Source organism: Sorex araneus, chromosome 1, assembly GCF_027595985.1.
Source record: "Sorex araneus isolate mSorAra2 chromosome 1, mSorAra2.pri, whole genome shotgun sequence".
In the NCBI taxonomy this organism is placed as follows: Eukaryota; Metazoa; Chordata; class Mammalia; order Eulipotyphla; family Soricidae; genus Sorex; species Sorex araneus.
The window spans coordinates 411,223,923-411,244,071 of record NC_073302.1 but is presented as its reverse complement, the minus strand read 5'-3'; the positions used below and the strand labels follow the sequence as shown (position 1 = coordinate 411,244,071).

At 40.6% G+C, this 20,149-nt stretch overlaps 1 protein-coding gene across 2 annotated transcripts in view; it reads right to left on the bottom strand.

Moving 5' to 3' along the window:
- Window positions 1-20,149, bottom strand: part of ZNF277 (zinc finger protein 277) — a 130,889-nt gene that overhangs the window by 28,916 nt on the left and 81,824 nt on the right. For both annotated transcript variants that reach the window (XM_004602255.2, XM_055123772.1), the window contains exons 3-4: window positions 18,726-18,814; window positions 18,160-18,242 (exon numbers count right to left, since the gene is read on the bottom strand). In XM_004602255.2, the coding sequence (XP_004602312.1) occupies window positions 18,160-18,242; window positions 18,726-18,814 (172 nt within the window). The remainder of the gene's footprint in view (window positions 1-18,159; window positions 18,243-18,725; window positions 18,815-20,149) is intronic.

Here is a 20,149-nt window from a genome sequence, read left to right as displayed (position 1 = left end):
CCTACCTGCTCTGCTATCGCTCCAGCCCATGGGGTTATTAAGAAAATAAATTTCCTAGAGAGTCTTCTTGATTTCAATTCTTTTCCCATCAAACTTATCTTCTATTTGCCTACTAGAAAATACTTCCGAGGCACTGCTGATGCGATCAATGGCAGAGCACTTGACTTGCATGTGGGAGACCCTAGGTTTGGTTCTCAGCATTACCAAAAAATAATAACAAAAACAAAATCAAACCCATAAGACCGCCTTTCACAATTAATTATTGCATCACTCTCTAACTCAAGTAATTTTATTGTTGTTGTTGTTTTGGCCACATACCCGATACTCAGGGCTTATTCCTGGCTCTGTACTCAAGGATCACTCCTGGTGATGCTTGGGGAACCATAAGCATTTTTCAAGTAGAAATTTAAAGTAATGTCTGCATTCATATATTCTCTTTTTGCTTCAACCCCAGTAGGGTTGGCTCTACACAAAAATGGGCAACTTAACACACCTGTATTATCTCTTTATCCCCAGTTTTTCATAATTTTTAAGGCAAAAATTAAGGTATTATCTCACATCACTTTTTGCCGAGTTACATCAGATCATTTAGTCAGAGTTCAAGTTGTGCAGGGGTCATTACGTATTAATTATCATTGTTATCCATCCTACACTAGTCTTATTATCATCTCATTGCTAATTATGGTCTGTCTTGCTTTCTAAAGGGAAATGAAGACTCCCTGAATTTAAGGAAGCTTTGCAGCTCTTATGTAAGTATACATCTGCAAACTATCCATTTTCTCTTTAAACATGGAATTCAAAATAGGAAATTTACATTTTGTGTGTTTTCAGGCATTAGATTATTGTAAGAAAAAAATATAGATCACTAGTTTTTTTTGCTGAGTGGTATTTTTCAAATTGCAACATAGGGTTAGTTAAACTCAAGAAAGTGCTCCTTACCTCACTGAGTAGAGAGGAAAAACATGGAGTTCAGAATACTCTGAACTCTAAATACTAAATACTAAATATTTAGCATATTTAGTATGTTTAGCTGGCTCTGATGCCCGCTGAGCCTAGTTTGAATCCCCCGCTCCACATTGGTTGGCCCGGCATGGCGAGGGGCTCACTTCTGAGCACAGAACCTGGAGCAGTCCTAAGCACTTAAGCAGAATACTAAAATGGGTGGAATTTGTGGGGCAGGATATCAGAGAAAAAAGAACTGCAGAGAAGGGGCTCGAGAAGCCTTACGGTTATTTAAACTTCATTTTTGGAATCTTGGCCCAAATGTGAGCTATATATGCAAAAATCTCTAAGAACTGACAAAGAAGTTTCTAGGTCTGTAAGGTTGTGTACAGAAGTTACAGCACTGGAAAAGGCTAGATTTCTAACAGGCAGAATAAAAGGACCTTGCTTACAGCAAATATGAAAAAAACACTTTTTATTCATGAAGGTTAAGGGCGTTATGCTGATAGTAAGTGGACAGATAAAAGCAAGAGAATAAAAGGAGGAAGGTTAATGTATCAGACAATTTTAATTATTGTTTTTTCAGCGGAAACAAACCTTACATAAGAAGGGCCACTGACAGCTCAAAGTCAAATGAAAGAGGTATTAGACAAGGAAAACAAGACTTTTCAGTATTTCACTAAAACCAAAACAGCCGCACATTTCAGTGACCTAGATAGACACCTTTGTTAGCAGTAACAGAAAAAATATGGCAGTCTAAGCTCTTGATAAAGATCATAATTTCTGCTTTGCAGTGTGAGTTCTCTCTCCCTGCTCCTGCTGGCAGCCCGCAGGATCCATTAGCCCTCATCAAAAACCATCATTCTGGCTCACGTTTCTCAATCTCATGAAGACAGAGCCCACATTTGGCTACATAAAAACCTCGGCCTTCTCATCATTTCTCTGGTTTGGACTCAGAAAAACAAAAGCTTTGTGAGGCCGAGCCAGAGTGAGACCAAGTCATCTAAGGTTTTCCTGGGCAAAATTTAAGTTTGATCAGTGGATCCTGAGTCGTGCAGCCTGAGTGCCGAGAGCTGAAGGTGTGCGCTCTAGGAAAGCCGCCCTTTGGGAGATGAGCGGCGACACGTGATAGAAGGGATCGTAAAGCAAAGAAGCCATCCTTAGAGGCAGGTGGCTGAAACAACGCGGCTGCGCGCCTGGTTCTGCAGCTCCTCTCCTGGGGAAACAACAGGGTCCTGCACATTCTCAGCCAGTCAGTCTGCAGGAATTGGAGGGCAGGACTCGGAAGTACCCATGAAGTACCCCTTGAACCTTCTTCTAGTGGCCCAGAAGAGGGTTCGGTGGCTTCATGTGCTGGACCAGCAAGCGTGGGACATTGAGTGCGAACCCCAATGCAGGGGCTGCAGAGACAGTGTAGGAGGTAAGCAGCTGGCTCTGAGGCCCGCTGAGCCTAGTTTGAATCCCCTGCTCCACACTGGTTGGCCTGGCATGGAGAGGGGCTCACTCCTGAGCACAGAACCTGGAGCAGTCCTAAGCACCTAAGCAGCACTGTGAGTGGCCACCCCTGGGGAATGAAAACAACATTTCTTCATAAGCCCGGGCCATTAGCCAGGATGAAGCTATTCTGCCAGCCCCGTGCTTTGGGATCCCCAGGCCGGGAAGACAGCTCAGGAACTTCAAGAACGGGAAGGCAGCTTAATCCACAGAGGCTGGAGAGATGCTGCCTGCCATCTCCCCAGCCAAGGCAAAAAAAAAAAAAAAAAAAAGAAAAGAAAAAAATGAAGGGTTCCCCCAGGTCTCTGGGCTAGGATCAGAAAGGCCTGTAGGGGCTCTGGTTTCTAGGTCACTGTTATCCCGTTGCTCATCGATTTGTCCGAGCGGGCACCAGTAACGTCTCTCATTGAGAGACTTATTGTTACTGTTTTTGGCATATCCAATATGCACAGGTAGTTTGCCAGGCTCTGCGCGGGCTCGATACTCTCTCGGTAGTCTGCCGGGCTCTCAGAGAGGGGCGGAGGAATCGAACTAGGGTCGGCCGCGTGAAAGGCGGAAGCCCAATTGCTGTGCTATCGCTCCAGCCCAGGTTTCTAGGTACGGATTCAAAATAGAGCCCACCAGACAATAAGATTGCTCAAGGGGGAGCATTTAACTCCACGTTTCCTGTCCCCAGCATGCCTCCCAGATAGGGGCACAGAAGCCTGTCGGATGGAGGATGTGCTTCCTCTGCTCCCCCGATAGGCAGGGGAAGCCGAGGGACCCACACCTGCCTATGACCCTGCATCCAGCTCCCGAGGCCGCTGCCGTGCTCTGGTCCCGGGAAACAGCCCAGCTTGAGTCACTCTGTGCTTCCTTCTGCAGCACTCAGGTTGGTGGCTGCTGATTGGGTGAAACGGAAATAAAAATATGCTCAGATACTCTGCGGGGTATTGCTAACCAGAAAAGTGCGGTGGGGCTCGGTGAGGCAGCCCTAGGGCCACGCCGCCCAGGAGCGCACCCCGAGTCTCTGCACATCTGGCCCGGACTCCAGTCCTCTGAGCTCTCCTCGGGCCTCTCATCAGGACAGCGGCTCTGAGCTTTGGCGTCCTGTGGAGGCCAATAGCTGAAGTCAGGCTCCAGTTCCCCTGCCTCTGAGGCCAGGCTGTTCTGTGGCCCCAAGCACCCGGACCCACTAATCACACTGTTGTTCCCCTTGGAAGGCACTTCCCATTTTGAATTATTCATCAGCAGCAACTATCAAGTATAATCAAAGGCCCACCCAGAATAACAAATGATCATTCAAGAAAGATCAAGAACTTAAAGGCAACCTCCTGGGAAGAGGGGACAGAGCCAGCCAAATACTTTATTATGCAATACCCCAGTCCGGTTTGTTTCCCTTCCTTAAGAAAGCTAATAGCCAAATTTGCAAAACATTGGTTTGAATTTGAGACGAGAGGCGGGGACAGATAGCATACAGGGGAGCACATATCTTTTAATCTTGAACTTATATGGCCATCTCACTCTGCTTTTTAAAATCTGTCTTCTTTCACTTGAATTGTTTGCTTCATTTTTATTGCTGGCAGCATGAAAAACTTATTAGAACAGGTGGGAGGAATGCATGAAGCAATGCCGGTGCCTCAGACATAATCTGAGCTTCTGAGAATAAAATGCAGATTCTCCTGCATTCCTAATGGAAGCTCTGGGCCCCAGTTCTGATTTGGGGCAGGGGGAGGGGGTGCACATTCTCCATTGGAGGGGCACCACTGGGTTCGGAAACAGATTTCCTAATTATGTGCTGCCTCTGGGGCTGGATTGAGAAGGAACCTTAGGAGTGGGTAGTTTTCTCCTATAGCCGTACCTAGAATCACTCAACCAGGGAACTCTTCTAAGTCTGGTATGTCAGTAATCTTTAAAATGAATTTAAGGCCCTGGGAGATAGTACAAGGAGGAAAGGTGCTTGCCCTGCCTGGATGTGGCCCAGAAAACAAACAAACAGACCAAGAAAAAAAATAAAGAGAAAAGGAAAAAAGACTTAGATACCCCTTCAAGTTGAATTTTCTTTTGTAACTTGGCTTTGGGCTGGAGCTATAGCACAGCCGGTAGGGCGTTTGCCTTGCACACAGCCGACTTGGCTTCAATTTCTCCGCCCCTCTTGGAGAACCCGGCAAGCTACCGAGAGTATCCCACCCCCATGGCAGAGTCTGGCAAGCTACCCGTGGCGTATTCAATATGCCAACAACAGTAACAATAAGTCTCACAATGGAGACATTACTGGTGCTCGCTTGAGCACATCGATGAGCAATGGGATGACAGTGATACAGTGACAGTGAATTGGCTTTAGAAAAACCCAAAGATTTCCAACCTAACTCACATTTTTATTTTCTTTATTCTTTTTCTTTCTTTAGCTCTCTTTTTCTCTTAAAGGACACCTGGGTTTAACCAGGCATTAAACCTGGTTAAAGACCAGGGGTTAATGCCTGGCTCTGCACTCAGGAATCATTCCTGGCAGTGCTCAGGGGACTATATGGGATGCTGCAAATTGAACCCGGAGTAGCTGTGTGAAAGGCATACAGTGCCTTACCCGCTGTACTACTGCTCTGGCCCCTTATATTTTCTCTTTCTACCTACATGAAGTTCCCTATGACTATATTGAGTGCCATCTGCTATATCTGCTGTTTCCTTGATATTTCTCTGCTTTCAGCTTATGAATAAAGATGAAAGACTCTGCACTGACCTCTTTGCTACTAGACTTGACATTTTAAACCAATTAGACAAACACACAGCTTGTCCTTATGACTTTTTTTGCCTAATATATAAGCTGATCCTGTATTCTTACAGTTATGTTTTTTATCTATGGCCATTTTATAATGAAAATTTTATCTGATTTCATCAGCTGCTCAACAAATTGCTGCTCAAGAAATTCAAACTACATTATCTGTGCCGTTCACTTTCATCCATTGTATCTATAAATTCATGAATAAAATCTAGTGTATCTATCCAGCATGAGATTTTTTCCTTTTTAATAAAAAAAGTGAGCTGATGGACTTTGGTTTGCATATCTTTGTGTTGCTTTCTGTGGATTGTGTCTTAATATCATAATTCTTTTCTTCATTAAGCGACTTCAAACATATGCTACAGCTAATCTTAATCAGATCCCAACCCTGCAAAGACAGAAGGGAAAGGTGAGGGCTAGAATGGAAAGAGAGAAGGATGGAAGGAAAGAAAATGAAACAAATATGCTGTAATTGTCTTTCAGTGTTTCTTTTTCACCTGATCCGCAGCCACCAACTTGTGCTGCTGAACACACAGAATGACTCAAGCTGGGCAGTTTATGGCATGTTGCCATAGCAATCCATCCACGACTGGGTCAGTTAACTGAGGAGGACAGAAGCTACGTGTTTAAGGCCTTTCCCACTGTTCCTTTGATATGGCTCTGACTCAGATTTGTAGCTATTTCTAAAACAGAACTGTCATCCTTAGAGTGCTTTCCTGAATTCTGTGAGTTGTCATAACAAAGGCAAATGTCTGAGACCTCGAAGTCACCTAAAGGAATAGTGAGATCCCTTAAAATGTAAACAACAGGTCAGAAGTGAAGGAGGGGCCAAAAATGTGGCTCAGTGGTGAAGCACTTTCCTGGCATGTGTGAACCCTTTCCTGGGGTCTGAACCCTGGTACCCCTCTTCCGCCCCACCCCCAACTCTACCCTCCTACGAGGAGTGGGGGGAAGAACTAAAGGATGCCAAAGGAGCCCTTAACTTGTTTGTATTAGAAATGAGGAAACTTTTGTGGAGGTAGTGCCCGGTGAAGTGTGGCTTAAATCGGATAGCTAGAAGTCACCTGTAAGAAGCATGTGGTGTGGTATAATGGACAATATGCAAACCAAAGAACCCAGACTTTCTCAGGTCAACCCTAAAAAATCACAATCATCGCATGAAAGCACATCTCCAACCCCGGTGGGACCGATCCAGAGACTGAGCCTTGGGATGCTCTGATACGATAGAGGTACGCGCTGCCCCGACTGCAGACAGAAAGACTATCTTACAAAAACTGTCAACCTCTCCCATGAGCTTTCCTGGACATGTATTTTTAAAATAAATATTTAATATTGTAAGAATCTTTTATTGGCGGGGGGGGGGGGGCGTTGGGGAGGTAAGGGGCAAATTAGCAATACTCAGAGCTTACTCCTGGCTCTGAATTCAGTGATTACTCTTGGCAATACTCAGGGGACCATATGCAATACTGGGGAATCAAACCCTGTTGAGCCATGTGCAAGGCAAACACGCTATCTGCAGTACTATAGCTCCAGCTCCACACTGTAAAAATCTTGACCAAAGGAACCCTGGAATGGTGCTGTTTTCTTTCTTTTCTTTTTCTGTTGTTTTTTAAAGCACACCTGGTGGTGCTCAGGGGCTCTTCCTGGCTCTGTGCTTGGGAGTTACTCCCAGCAGCGACCAGGGAATCATGCAGTGCTGAGGATCGAACCTTCAGGTCTGAGAATGTGGTTTCTCTCAGTTCTCACTTGGCTATAGAGCCACAGGCTGATGGAGGCAACTAGGAGCCACTGGGTTGATGTTCTTAGAGAAGATGTACAGCCCTAACGGGAAATCATTTACTTCTTTCTCAAAAATGACTCAAAAGAAGAGTCACACACTAGACAATAGAGTCCCCTAAAAATAACTGTTTCTTTGTGGGGGGCTTCCAAGTAATGATCAGGGGGCCCTTGGGGCCATTCTTGGTGATGCTGGGGCAACCAGGTTAAACATTTCAATGTTAGTGATTAGTAACATGGTGTTGTTCGGTAGTACTGTGGACACCACGTTGAGGGGTGGAGTGTGTAGGGATGAAACTTGGGGCCTTATCCATGACAGACATGAGCGCCTGACTTTCAGCTGTCTCCTTGTCCATTCTAAAAGCAATTTTGCTCCCTACACTCAACCTTCTGACACAAGCTGCTAGCCTCCAAAGTTCTGCTGCATTTTCTGATGTTTGCACTTCTTAGCAGGGTTAAAGTGTCACCAGATACCCGGTCCTGACTGAGTATGTGCTTGGGAAAGGTTTGTCGGAAGAATCTGAAGAACACCTGACAGTGAGTGTCATTATTTACTCTCATGTCCTCCAGAGATAAACTTCAGGCAATATTGTGTACTAGAGTAAATGTAGTAATTTATTGATGCTATTATCAGTGATAACCCAGTTAAAAGGCTGATTAGATACAAACAACAATATTTGACTTTGAACTTATTTATGCCAGCTAGAGAGAATAAACATCTGTGTTTCTAAGCCATGCTTCAGTTAGCAGAATAATACACATGATTGTGTGAGTCTTTTTGGAATGATTTTGGAAGGAAGAAATGCTATATGTACTTTAATCACAAATGGCACACAATTACTAAGATAGCAACTAAAATAAAGCAGAGGGGTTGGAGAGACAGCAAAGTGAATAAGGAGCTTGCCTTACACATGGCTGACCTGGGTTGCATCCTTAGGATACTTCATATGATCACCCAAGCCCACCAGGAGTGACCCCTGAGTACAGAGGCAGGAGTAAGCCCTGAGCACTGCTTACTCAAAAACAAAGAATCCTATTCCAAGTTTTTTCTGAGTGGGCAAGTGTTCTAGAGCATAAGAAAATGTGTGGCAAGACAAGCCTAGAACCAAAACTTATTTTTTGTGAAGCAAGTTCTTCTTCTTCTTCTTCTTCTTTTTTTCTTTTTGGGTCACCCCCAACGGTGCTCAGGGGTTACTCCTAGCTCTGCACTCAGGAATTACTCCTGGTGGTGCTTAGGGGGCCATATAGGATGCTGGGAATTGAACACGCGTCAGCCGCGTGCAAGGCAAATGCCCTACCTGCTGTGCTATCTCTTCAGCCCCATGAAGCAAGTTCTATATTGTGTTTTTCTTACGAGGTTCAAGAAAGTTATGTGCATGTATTTTGGTGTTAAAAAATTTAAATATGTTAAAATAACTAAAAACTAAAAATCCTTAAACTATGGCTATGAAGCCTTTTGTTTTTAAAAGATGGCCACATAACGATAAGATGATATAGCAGGGAAAGAAAGCAAACACGCAGTACCGCTCCTAAGAATTGCATTCAGGGTTCAATAAAGGTCCAGAGTGCTTTTTATTTTTGCTTAAATGCTACTAAGAGTGAGGAATGAACACTTTGAATGGGCAAGGACCTGATTTCAATCCCTGCCAACACCGGCCGGCTGAGCAGTACCCGGATTGGCCCCGGAGGGGCACTATATCCCTGGGTCTTAGAATCAACAGAACGGCCTGACTGGCTAAGAATCAGCCTGCTTCAGAGCATCTTCCACCCCCAAAATAAAATGAGCATTAAGGCGCCTTAGTGAAGGAAATGCAATCCTGGAGGGAGACCCAATTCTGGGAGAGTTTAGGATTTTCTTGAGTTTTTAGTCATCAATAAAAGCTAAGCATATGCATACAAAAACGAAACAGTAGAGGGTTAGGAAAATAAAGGCTAAAAAGGTAGCAAAAATTAAAGCTGGCATTAACCTGATGCAGAAAAAGGTCTGTACTTTTTGTACATATAAATGAGTCACAAAGTACTAGCTTTCTTTTACACTGAGTTGTTTACAAATCAGAATGCAGCCTGCACACCAAATGGCAAAGCCCCTAATACATATGGAGCACTGATGAGTCTTTTCTTCTTAAGAGTGTGAACACTGGCAGCTTAGGAGTACAAGTCTCAGCGAGTCTGGACTGGCATTCTTTTGAGGAATTGACACCCAGGCAAGGAGAAGGGTGCATCAGCTACTGTTGGTGATAAAGAGTAAAGCGAACAAAGATGTTTCTTTTGCTTTTTTTTTTTTTTTGGGTCACACCCGGCAATGCACAGGGGTTGCTCCTGGCTCTGCACTCAGGAATTACCCCTGGCGGTGCTCAGGGGACCATATGGGATGCTGGGAATCGAACCCGGGGGGTCGGCCGCGTGCAAGGCAAACGCCCTACCCGCTGTGCTATTGCTCCAGCCCCACAAAGATGTTTCTTTACTCTCCACCTTGTCCTCCAACCAAAGGAACTATTTAAAGTAATATATGTGCGTGTGACACACATACACATAAATGTATTTTTTTTAAAAATTTGCTTGGGTTTTGTTCTTTGTGTGCTAGGACTTAAACCCAAGGCCTCAAACATGTGAAGCTCTACCCTTGAGCTATCTCCTTGGCCAACTACAACTTCTTTTTGGTCATAACCTCAAATACAGAGTAAGTTTAAATCTTTCCTACCCACACAGAAAAGATTTTCCAACAAGTTAGCCACTCCATATGAGATTTAAGTGTCTACTTTGTAGATGATGGCTCAGCTAATCTTTCACAGATGGCAATTTTCCCAAAATCACATCAGTCAACTGTTAGATTACTTTAAATGTCTTTATCTTTCAAAAGCACTTCCAAATCATTTCTTTGCTTGTTGCATCATTCTAGAGGTTTACTGCAGATGTCACCTTCTCCCCAGACTCTTCTTGTTCCCTTCAGAGATAGAAGAGATACCCCCTCAAAGAGCTGGGAGTGTTTGTGGAATAGAGATACTGTCCATGTGGCTGGAGGCAGAGTGCAGAGAGGTGAAAGAGAGAGCCACCTTATCCTTTAAGTTCTGGTAAGGAAGATGGAATTTTATTGTTAATATATTTGAAGAATTCCAAATCCATTGGAGAATTTGAATGACTGGAGTTAAGCTGAATGAATGGATGAACATAATATACATTACTGAAATAATTTGTAAGTTGTTTTTTGGGGACAGGGTATAAAACAATACCATCTCTCCTAATTCTTTGTGCCATTCTAATATCTTGGTATCTGGTATCTGATAAACATGGTGTTTTCATTTTAATCTTGTTCAGTTATGCTGAAACTCAATTATTTTCTAACATACCCTTTATTTCCTGGTAGAACATGCTCAGTAATTTCTACTAACTTAAGAACCAGAAGATAAGGTTGATTAATAGCAAAATGTAAGCATGAACAATTTTTATGGGTAGGTTATTGGTGTACAATTTCAACCACTTTCATAAAAATTCTGCTGACAACTCACTTAAATATTTGAGAAGTCCTCTGACTAGGGTCAAGTAAAAATTCTTCCAAAGAATTCCCTTTTAAGGTTAAAAAAAAAAAACAACAACTCAGGAGACCCTGAAAGAAACTAAGTGTTTTTCTAGTGTCTGATGATTTGCATTTGAATTTGCTAGCAACACACTCACATGATATATATAATAAACATGACTCTATATTCAGAGGCAGAAATAACTATCCAAATAAGGATTTTTAATGCACAATCTTGTTTCTTTTTAAAAATGAATTAAATAGATCTTTGTGAGAAATTTAAAAGAGATAAGAGAAAGAAAAGAGAAAGCTGTGACATTATCAAGGATCTTAATAAATTAGAAAAGCCACAGTAAATAGAAATTTCTTAGCTGGGTGACATACACACTCAAATCCATGAGATTTGGTCTGACTAATATCTCACCTTCTTGAAAGACATCAGTACCTCCCACCCTTTCTGAAACTGCAATGATAAAGACCATAACCATCTGCTTGCTACACAGAAAAGATAGTATTTTTCTTCTCTTTAAGAGTCTCACTGAGATGGCTTTTGTAAAGTGAGGAAGTGACAGAATAGAACATCTACATAAAATTAACTAGTACAGAAAAAATTATGTAACATCTACATAAAATTAACTATTACAGAAAAATATAGAAATTTTATAAAAATATATTATATATTATATAAATTATATAAATTTCATGTAAATGAATCATTTACATGGAATCTAGCGTCATGAAGAAAAACGAAGGGTAAATGTACAAAATTTTAAAAAGTGCAGGAGTTTAAGCACACAAGAAATTAGAGAAGCCTAATTTCTATTTGTATTAAAGATAGAAGAAAGTAGTAGGTAAGAAAAGAAGACTTAAATTCAGGGTCAGGTTTAACCCTCTTAACCCTCTATTTTTCTCTAAAGATAGAGGAAAGCCTGCAAACACACTATCTTCAAGTTTTCAAAGAAAATGTAAGTAGCTTAGACTTGAAGGAATTAAAAAAAATTCTATCTACTATTTATCCAAGAGAAAAAGAAATTTCATTTTGTTAAATAGAATAAATAGAAACAAAATACATTTAGTTACATATGTGTTTATGTCCTGTTCATCCATTTTTGACTAATTCTAACATGTCAGTTTAGAAAATGTCACATTTGCTTAACAGAAGGAAGATCAAATTTGATAAAGTATGCTGATGAATTAAAAGGAGAATGGCACTTGGAGTTGGGAAATAGGAATTTGAGCTGTTTCCCTTTATAGTATATAACCACGGCCTTAATTATATCTACTAATATTTGTGACCTTAACTTTTCCATTTAAGCAGAGATATATTGCTTTACTGATCTAACAGAGCCAATGTACATTAAAAAAGCCTTGTGAATTCTAAGGTCCTGTTGAAGAGGTTCAAAGAGAGAAACTTTAGAATTCAATGTAGTATTGTATCCGTTTGAGGTTGTAATTGTTTCCAAAATGAAAATATTTGTTCATATGAAGGTTAAAGTTATTCAGTGCCCATTCTGGGTCATATGATCTCTGCTGCATTGTTAATAATGATTTATATCTAATGGACATTTCTTATATTTGGAAATTTTCTCTAGATACAGTTAGGAGCCTGCATTAAAATGTTAGAACTTATGTAAGGACCTTTTCTTTTAAGATCTGTGATATAAAATAATTTATTCCTTTATTGAAATTCTGTAAAATCTACAAAGAAACATGGTATGAGGGAAAAAATATTTTCTAAGTAGGAGATAGGTAATAGTATTTTATTTTTGTTTTGTTATGGAGGAAGATAGGAGATCAGAAGAAGCAATAGAAACAAATGACTAAATAAGCCCATTTTTTTTAGAAGAGAATTAAATTCCTATATAGGTTAAAATTTTCATTAAATATTTATAGCTGCCATGAATGACCTCTCAAGCTGACATTTTAAAAGAGTGATTAAAAAGCTTTAATTTCCATGCAGTTAAATGAATGTTTTCCCTCTTCCCACTTTAATTAAAAGTTACATGGTGCTACTGGGAGCTTATAATGCCATGTATCTTCTGTAGGCAAATGGGAAACCAGTACTTTAAAAAAATGCTTAAGTAAAAAGTATAACCCAGTGATTAAAGACGCCTGTCTTGGTTCTTTTATCTCTTTTTAGATCAGGGAGAGCTGACTATATGGCTTTATAGAAATGCCAAGCCAATACTTTAGGATTAAATTTAAGTTAATGGTGTATGAGCCAGGCTCACAGAAAATACAAAACTGAACACGACAGCTCAAACCCTTAAGAGATATCTAATTCAGTAAAGTATACTGATTTCCAAAGATCTCAATGTAATTGAGAAACAGAATAAAATAGTGTGTCAATAGAATTTAAAAGAGATGATTAGTTCTGACAGGTGCATCTGGGACAAAGCGAAACACTTGAGAATGTTTGGTGATGTATGCTTTACACAGGTGAAGAGTAGAGATTGGGCAGGCAGTCATGAAAGCTGAAGCTGAGTCATAAGAGTACCCAACATCCTTGTGTAATTGTGTATTAAGCAGAGTTTTCACTAGAATGTAACCTCTAACAGGGCAGGGACTGCTGCTTCTTTATCCACTGCCAGCTCAACACAGTGTAGAACAATGTCCAGTACAAGATAGATGAACAAGTGTGCACTGGGTACTTCATTTTTGATTTCTTTTTTTTTACATAGTTACAAAGTTGTTCATGATTGGGTTTTAGTCATACAATGTTCCAACACCAGTCTCTTCATACACTGGGTATATTAAAGAAAGAACGGGGAAAGATGATGGAAATGCAGCTTGAATCCAGACAGGCTGAAGTAAACATAGACAAAGTATACTGCAAATTTTTGGAGAAAAGTACAAAATGATCTGCTGTATGTTTTAATATGAAAATCCTGGAAACAATGGGTCCAGGGATGTGGATCAAGTGACAGAGCAGATCAAATCTGCAGTCAATGTGTGGCACCCCAGGACCCCAGGACCACCAGGTATGGCACCTATAATAGTTACAAAATAAAACAAATTAAGGTGTGATGCTTCATCACATTAAAAAGACAATGTACACAATGGAGGCAATGTATATTGATTTGTGAGTCGAGATGATAGATAAATTAAGATTAAAAAGTATTAGCACTAGGGGGTGTGGTGCTGCCAGCAGGTCAACTTGTACTTGTGGGGTGAGGGTATCAGCAGCCTGATGGTGCCTTCAAGCTTCCTGATACCCCAACATTGCTACTGTGCCTCTGGCCAGACCCCAACAACTCAGGACTGAGTTTCCTGAGAAAGTAAATGGTCAAACATTAGGTATGTGAGAGCCATGCCCACAAATCACCTATGCTCGGCTATACAAGCTCATTTATTGGCTTTGCTTCAGAGACCTTTAGATAAGTTTTGAAAGAGACCAAATGCTGCAGTTAATTTCAGACCTGTGCAAGGCTGAACAGACCAGAGTAAATTGGAGAGGGGACATGTCAGCCTGATGCCCACCCAAACAGAGCCCCTGGCAGTCACTTGCTTCCACAATCCAAAATTGCCACCATGCCCCCCGTCGGACTCCACTGTCTCAAAATGGACCTCACCAAGATATATAATCTGCTGAAAATTTGGGTAGGTGGGTTTTGTGACTGAAATCTCCGGGCTTTCTCGGGGTAAGGATAGGCTACCTCCCCCTACATTCCTGTACTTCTGAAAGCATTGGCAGTCATGTCCACACCCCAAAGCTGCCACCCAGTTAAAAGCTACTCCAGCCTTACCTTTCCAATAATAATACTGAATACCTTGTACATACACGATGACCTCTTGATTCACCTGTATTGCAAACCATAATGCATGCACAAAAGGAAAAGGAGAGAGAGAGAGAGAGAGAGAGAAAGAAGAAAAATGTCTGCTCAAGAGGCAGGCTATGGGTGGGTGGTGGAGTGTTGGGGATGGTGGGAATGAAACAATAGACATTGGTGGTAAGAAATGTACACTGGTGGAGGGATGGGTGTTGGATCATTGTATGACTGAAACCCAATCATAAACAGCTTTGTAATCATCCATCTCATTGATATTCAATTAAAAAAATGAGCAATGTGGAATTTGTGGAGTTCATGCCCACTCCAATCAGCTTAGTCAGTGGCTGAATAAATAGCACTGCAAAGAAGCAGTGCTAATGGATATGGCGGTACTGACAAGACTTGAAACATGACTTAAGGAAGGAGCTGAGGAAATAAAACGAGTTAAAGGTGATTCTAGTGACCAGGAGAATGGTGGTACCATTATGTGAGAAAAGTTAAAGAGGCAAATTATCAGCTCTGGAATAGTGAAGTATAACTTGATCTTTACATAGAAGTGGGGTTCAACAGTGAGCAAGGGTGAAGTCTGCAGGTGCATTCAGCCAACTAATACTTATTCTGAGCTCACTGACACCAGAATTTTAGCCATCAGCCTAGTAGAGATGGACACAGGAGTCTATGCCTGGATAGAAGAAGGAGGGCAAAGAATCACTACAGGTGCTGGGACTACTCCCGGCTAGGTTCTCTGGGGATCACCTACTGGGATCAAATACCAGGTCTCTGCCATGTGTGCACTCCCACCTTCTGAGCTACTTCTCTGATACAGGGGGAGAATTTTCAAAAAAGTAAACCTTTTTGGGGACCAGTACTGGCTGTTGAAAATCACTATCAGCTAAAACATCAGCTAAAACATAGAAAACAAACATTTCTATGATTGACACTGGTTTGTAGACCAGTGGTAAAAACCCACTACTTTAAAAAACGAAAGCTAGGACTGGAGAGACATAATACAGGAGGTAAGGCATTTGCCTTGCATGCTACAAGTCCCAGCTGGGATTCTTGGCATCACACAAGGCCCCTTGAGCACTTCCAGGGGTCACTCCTGAGTATAGAGCCAGGAGTAACTGCTGAGCACTGCTGGGTGTGACCTCCCATCATGCCCCCCTCTCCAAAATTAATAAAATGGGACAGCTAAGGGGAGGAAGAAGTATAAACTATTCAAACTTGCAAGACTTTCCCTAATCCTGTAGTTCCCTTTTGGAGTACAGATAAATAATTTCAAAGAAGTAAAGCTCTTCAAAAAAAAAAAACCAAAAAGATCCACAAACCTCACAAAGTTCCAAGGAACCAGTAAGGATGAGCAGAAAATGAAAAGAGAAATAGGGTTCCAGCCTTAAATCTGCTATAGTAACTAAGTGCATCATTTAGGCACTGTATGCCTTCATCTCTCACACAGAAATAAGAATTTATTTTCCAGAAAATGGATATTGGAGAAAAACACCGACATGATCTTAGCAATATACTGTTACTGAGGATATTTAAAAATCAAACATAATTCTTGTCCCCAAAGACATTACAAAGTTATCTTGAGCTAAGAGCAACTCACACCAATGTATTTAAGTAAAATGCTTTACCTAGAGAAGGACTTAAACTTTTCCCAGTCCTGGCCCCTTTCCACTTCAGAAAAGCAACATGAGCAAGTGCTGCCAGAAACACTTTCCTTCATCATGTGTTCAGTTTTCTTGTCTGTGCTTATGTGTGCTCAGAAACCTTTTCCTCTTGTCTAATTATCTGTAACCCCCATATTCAATTCTACAACCCTACATGGGCTGAGAGCCAAGTTAAGGAGGCTAGGACTTGAATTTTCAAACAAGGGGCAATATTAAAGATGCACACACGTGCCAGCCATGATGAATCAGGAAAGCAAATGCAGAAGTACTCTCTCTCCTGAATTTGAGTTGAGGTTCTCCTGACAGTGAGCCAAGCTCTTTCCTTCAAACACATACAGGACGATACACTCATTTAATTTATTCTTAAATTGCCATAAAGCAATTTCGCTGGTTTAAACCACATTTATCAGAAATAAGGCATTCCTTTATTTATTTGTTTTGGATCTGGAGCCATACTTAGCAATGCTCATGGATTACTCCTGGCTCTGCACTCAGGAATCTCTCCCTCCTGGTGATGCTTGGGGGACCATATGGAATGCTGGGGATCAAACCTGGCTCAGTCACATGCAAGGTAAATGCCTTACCTGCTGTACTCTCTCTCTCTGGCTTCCTCTTTATTTTTAATTTTTTCTTTTTTTGGGGGGGGCACACTTGACAGTATTCGTAGCTTACTCTTGGCTTTGCACTCAAGATCACTTGTGGCAGGGCTCAGAGGACTACTGGGAATGAAATCTGGGTTGGCCTTGTGCAAGGCAAACACCCTAGCTGCTGTACTATTGCTCCGACCCTAGAACTCAACTTCTCATGAAGAAATCTCTGAGGTTCTAGATTGTGACAATTTGATCATTCTTTTTCCTTTCCTTTGTAAATAGGGGTCTCCCCACTGGCGCTCAGGGATGCAGGGATGGGGGATGGCTCCCCAGGAAGTATTGGTGTGGAGGCAGGAAAAGGCACATAATATCAGGTATGCTCCACCCCTTTGCACTATCTCCCTGACCCTACAACATTCCTGTTTCAGGAGACAACTGTAGGAGTGAAAAAACTCACAGAAACTAGAAAATTATGAATAAATGCAAGCAAACAATAATCTATAAAATAAGACAGTAAATTTTTATCTTGTTTCTGGGGTTCGGAAGATAGTTTCTGGTGATGCTGGGGACTATCAGGGTTACATCCAATGGTACTTGTGGTGTTGTGTGTGGTGGGAATCAAACATGGACTGTGTGCATGCAAGGCATGTACTCCAACCCTTTGAATGATCTTTGTGTTTTGATGGGATTTTAAGACATTATTAAAAGAATGGAAGGGAAATTCAAGTATGTCTTGTTTCTTCACTGGGTGAGTTTGTTGGTATAGGTAAAAACATAATTTTTCTCATAATAAGACAACAGACATTTTTTTTTCCTTTTAGGGGAAAAGTAATCATCTGAGAGGTTTACAAAATAAAATGTGTTTCAGTAGACTTCCTCAAATGATCTGACTATGGTAGATAGACTTTTCTTCCGAGATCTCTTGTAGATTTGGCAGAAACATTGAAATCATAATTTTCTCTCATAACACATATTGCCAAGTCAAAAGATACCAAAAGATTGATAACAAACTACTAAGGGAAAAACAAGTAAATTCCAAGTAATAGGGGAGACTAAGTCACAAAAAATGAAAAGCTGCATGGTTTTAAGCAAAGTTAAGAACTTCAAAACTAATTTCTTTTTAACTTTTGAAAATAAAAAAATTTCACAAATCTAGGCTATTGCACTGAAAGATGCTGACATGTCACACCCACTTGCTAAGGCTGAGGCTGAAAGTGAGAGAGGCTACTCTTTTGATCAAGTCATATGCTTTATTCATAAAGGGGAATAAAAGAAGTGCTAGTATATAGCACATTCCAGCGAAGAGGAGAAAAAAAGTTAATCAATTCAAGTCAATTTAGCTGAGGGCATTTTCCCATGAGTGCTGAAGCCTTGCATGTGTCAGTCAGCTAAAATTACACTAAAATGTGTAAGCTCTCTTGTTATTTTAGAGATAATTCAGGAAGCAAAACAAAACCCCAATTTCTCTCTGCATTTAAACATGAAATGTTTTAACCTTCGGACTTGTTTACTTTTTGGTTTTAAGATCTTCATGTTTTGTCTCCTATCTTACATAATTGAGATTTTAGAATAAAAAATTAACACCCCCCCATTCACATTAATTTTGTACATATTTCCAGTACCATTCACTCATTAAAACTGTTCTTACCAATCTCTGTTTCTGAAGCTCTTCTCTTAATACTCGATCTTCTGGTAAAACATCACATAACAAAAAATAATTATCTTGTTCTTCTGTTGAGAGATCAGAAAACATAAATGAGAAAAATGCTTATCATTTTCTTCCAGAAGAATTTACAAAGTATGTGTATAAGAGCCAGAGAGATAGTATGGGTATTTAGGCTCCTCAACAGCAAAGGCTGACCCTGGTTCAGTCCCCAGCATCACATAGCTGCCAGCAACAACCCCAGTACACAGAGCTTGGAGAAGCCTCCAGCACCATCCACTGGACTCTCTCCTGCCTCCTGCCCCACTACCAATGTGAACACTTATGCATGTTCACTGACTTTCTTCTCTCTATGTCTATCTAGTCATACATGCCTCTTAGATCTCTTATTTGTTACACAGTCTTTTAGTTTTATTGAATTTAGGAGTCATAAACACTGTGATATAATTTTAGCTCTCATGAAACTGAGAGAATTCTAAGTGAAGAGGATAAGATTATTAAAAAAAAATTGGAATTGTAGTAAGAAGGTGGCAGTCAACATGTATACTCACCAAATGGAGCTGTGGAATTGATTCTTATCACACTACAAAAATCTGTAATAGGCTGTTCAGTGAACCGTTTCCTCCAATATAAAATGTACCTTAGAAAAAAAAACAGAAAAAAAATTGGTGAAAAGACTTGGAACACAACTTTCTTTAAAATGGAAGGTTCTGGGCCAGAGAGCTAAAAGTCTGAATGCAGGAAAAACAGTCTTTGCATGTGGAGTGTGGGGGTCAGCCCCTGACACCATATAGCCCTTCAGCATCCAGGAATGACTCTTGAGCAAGGAGTCAGGAATAGCCCTGAACACTGACTTAAATAACAAGATTTTATAAAAACATTCAATTATTCCACAGCCACAAATCAAATATTGACTGGAACTGCAAGAAAATTTGTAAACAGAAAGGGAGTGGAGTATTGCAGAAATATGAAATAAATATTTAATGAGATGAAATTATCCTGTAAAGGCAAGGAAATGATTAACTTTACTATTTTCAAATTCAATGAACAAGCATATAGAAAAGTTAAAGTGAATTCCTTTTATGTGATAATGTAGTTTCTTTAAAATCACATCTAACTTTATGTGAATTTAAAATGCAACAATGATTAAATAGGCTTTATCACACCTTTTCCAATAAACCTAGCTAGTTACCTCATACATAAAAAGAACAGAGGTCATAATAGTAACGCAATGTGAAGTCAGTGTAAATTCGTTATTACAAGATATAAAGATTTCCTATGCCCACACTTTATGCATGAAGAGGTCATTTTAGCCTTTGGTAGAAACAGACAAGCTCACAAGCACAATTCATATATTCAACAGGAGAGTTAAAGAAGCTCACTGACAGTGCTCTGCATGCTGGAATTGCCAGCATCTCAACCTGGGCTGTAATTCCCTCTGTTTCTCTGTGGTATTTCATATTCTCCGTTCTCTCTCATATTCTCTAAATAAAACCATTTCACTTTAAAACAAAAAGCATAGCACTCAGACATGCATTTTTGACGAGAGGGAGATGATCACATTCGGCAAGCTTTTCTTCTCCCCATTTATCTAACAAGATTTATATTGGCAATTGCAATTTCATTTATCACATGGAAGCAAATAGAAAATGCAATCTCTTTCGTGGCAAGAAAGGAAATGGAAAGTCTGACTATAGCTGACAATTTATTCGCTTACTTGAGCTGATAGATAAAAAAGGGAAATTTCCAACAAAAAACAATACCTGTGAAAGAGAAGGGACAGAAATAAATGAAGTACTTAGAACGCGTAGAGATTTCGACACTGTATTTTATTTGGTAGGAGGCACACATACTCAGGGATCACTCCTGGCAGTCTCGGGGGACTGTCTGAGATCAAACCCAGGTCAGCCACGTGTAAGGCAAGTGCCCTAACTGCTGTACTATTGCTCTGGCCCTGGACAATTTTTTAAAATGC